The 1,801-nt window shown below is 39.0% G+C and overlaps 1 protein-coding gene across 1 annotated transcript; it reads right to left on the reverse strand.

Annotated features, from left to right (window-relative positions):
• Positions 1-296: 296 nt before the first annotated feature.
• Positions 297-1,198, reverse strand: LOC132607951 (uncharacterized). Its single transcript, XM_060322033.1, has 2 exons — positions 1,079-1,198; positions 297-1,004 (listed from the first exon to the last, which is right to left on the reverse strand). Exons 1-2 carry the CDS (start codon positions 1,196-1,198, stop codon positions 297-299), a joined length of 828 nt encoding a protein of 275 aa, XP_060178016.1.
• Between the last annotated feature and the right edge of the window lie 603 nt (positions 1,199-1,801).

Consider the following 1,801-nt stretch of genomic DNA (forward strand, 5'->3'; position numbering starts at 1 on the left):
ATAGTCTTGGAAAGGCATTTCAACCAAATCAGCAGGGAAGACTAGATTTTGAATCACCAAGGAACAACCTCGATAGATTTCATTACAAACAACCTGTTGACCCAAAGGAATTTGGACAAGCACACCACAATCAAGTCTCACACACTTCACATTTTTAGGAAAAACCAATGATAAGAAAACATAGGAATGTGTAGAACCAGGATCGAATAATGTAACAACATATAAGCCAAATAAGTGAATTTACCAACAACCACATCCGCCCCATTAAGGCCACCCCTCTATCTCATAGCATAAGATCATGCAGTAGCTCTTGACCTACAAGCTTGATTGGCTCCACCTGCATCTGTTGCTCGTGTGTCTCTAGATCTTGCACCTTTATTCCCTTCAGAAGGAGTGGTAATAGGTTTCTGAACAGAGCCTTCCGTACGCGGAGAAGAAGTAGGGATAGGATTAGGACAATCCTTCACTTTATGATTGAAGCTCCCACAATTAAAACAAGCACCAGAAGTTGTCCTGCAAGTACCATAGTGATTCTTTCCACATTGTGCACAAGTGGGTATACGAGTCTTGCCTTGGCCATAGCTTGGAGTGCTAGAAGTAGAGAAATTTGATCTATTTAGCTTATCTTGCGCTAACTTGTGAACACCACAAACTTTGGAGTTATCAAACTTTCCCCTTTTTGATGGAACTCCTAAATCTGCATCAACTTTTCTGAACTTCTTTTCATTTCTACTAGCTTGTTCCTTGTTGATTCTTTCCCAAGTAAGAGCAGCTGAAACTAGTTTACAAAAGTTCTCATGTTGTAGGACCGCTACAGACTTTCTGATGGAATCATTCAAACCGTCTTCGAATCTCCTGCACTTATCTTTTTCATTATTGTTAATACCACCAGCATAACGAGAAAGCCTGAGAAACTTTTGTTGATATTCAGCAATAGACATACTCCTTTTCTCTAAATTCATGAACTCCTCTTTCTTTGAATCATGATAAGCAGGTGGAACATACTTCATACGAAATTCTTTACAAAATCATTCCAAGTAAGAACAAAAGGTTTTGCCTTGGCATTCGATACACTTACCCACCAGTCATAAGCATCTGTTTGTAACAGTGAGACAGCATACTCAAATTTGGCATCTTCTGAACACTCTAATTGCTCAAATACTCTTTCCATGCGCTCCACCCACTGCTCGACATCCATAGGATCGCAGTGCCTTCAAACTCAACTCTGCCTATTTTTCTCATTTTCTCAAAGTTCATTTCATTAAGGTTGGGCATTCTTCTAGCCATGTGATGAAAGAAATCAGCCATTTGTTGAAAAGGAGGATCAATAGCAGGAGTACTATGACTCATTTGAGGATGTGGCCTAACTCTGGCACAATGATTAATTTCCACTTCGGATCCACTAGTACGAGGAAAATTAGAATCAGTAAAAGGTTCTCCAACCCTTTTTTGTAAGTGAGGTTGGGCACTAGTGTTATCTAAACCCTCACGAGCAGATTTAAACCCTCAGGAGCAGCTTTCATGGGTCTATTAGAGGAAGAAGAGGCCATAAATTAATTCCTACATAAGAAAAGATCACATTGCATTAGGGACATATACATGATGCATATGCACAATACATGCAACAAAACATGTTAAAAAGAAACGGGTATACCAACAAGTCACAACAAAAGTCCAAGAATCACAAACCTAAGGCTTTGATACCAAAACTTGTAGCATCTCCTTTGGGAGGATGCCACTTACGAAACAAAACCTTATTTCACACTTACAAAGTTCAGAAAAATTTATATCAAAAGATATT

The sequence above is a fragment of the Lycium barbarum genome, chromosome 8, assembly GCF_019175385.1.
Source record: "Lycium barbarum isolate Lr01 chromosome 8, ASM1917538v2, whole genome shotgun sequence".
Classification (NCBI taxonomy): Eukaryota; Viridiplantae; Streptophyta; class Magnoliopsida; order Solanales; family Solanaceae; genus Lycium; species Lycium barbarum.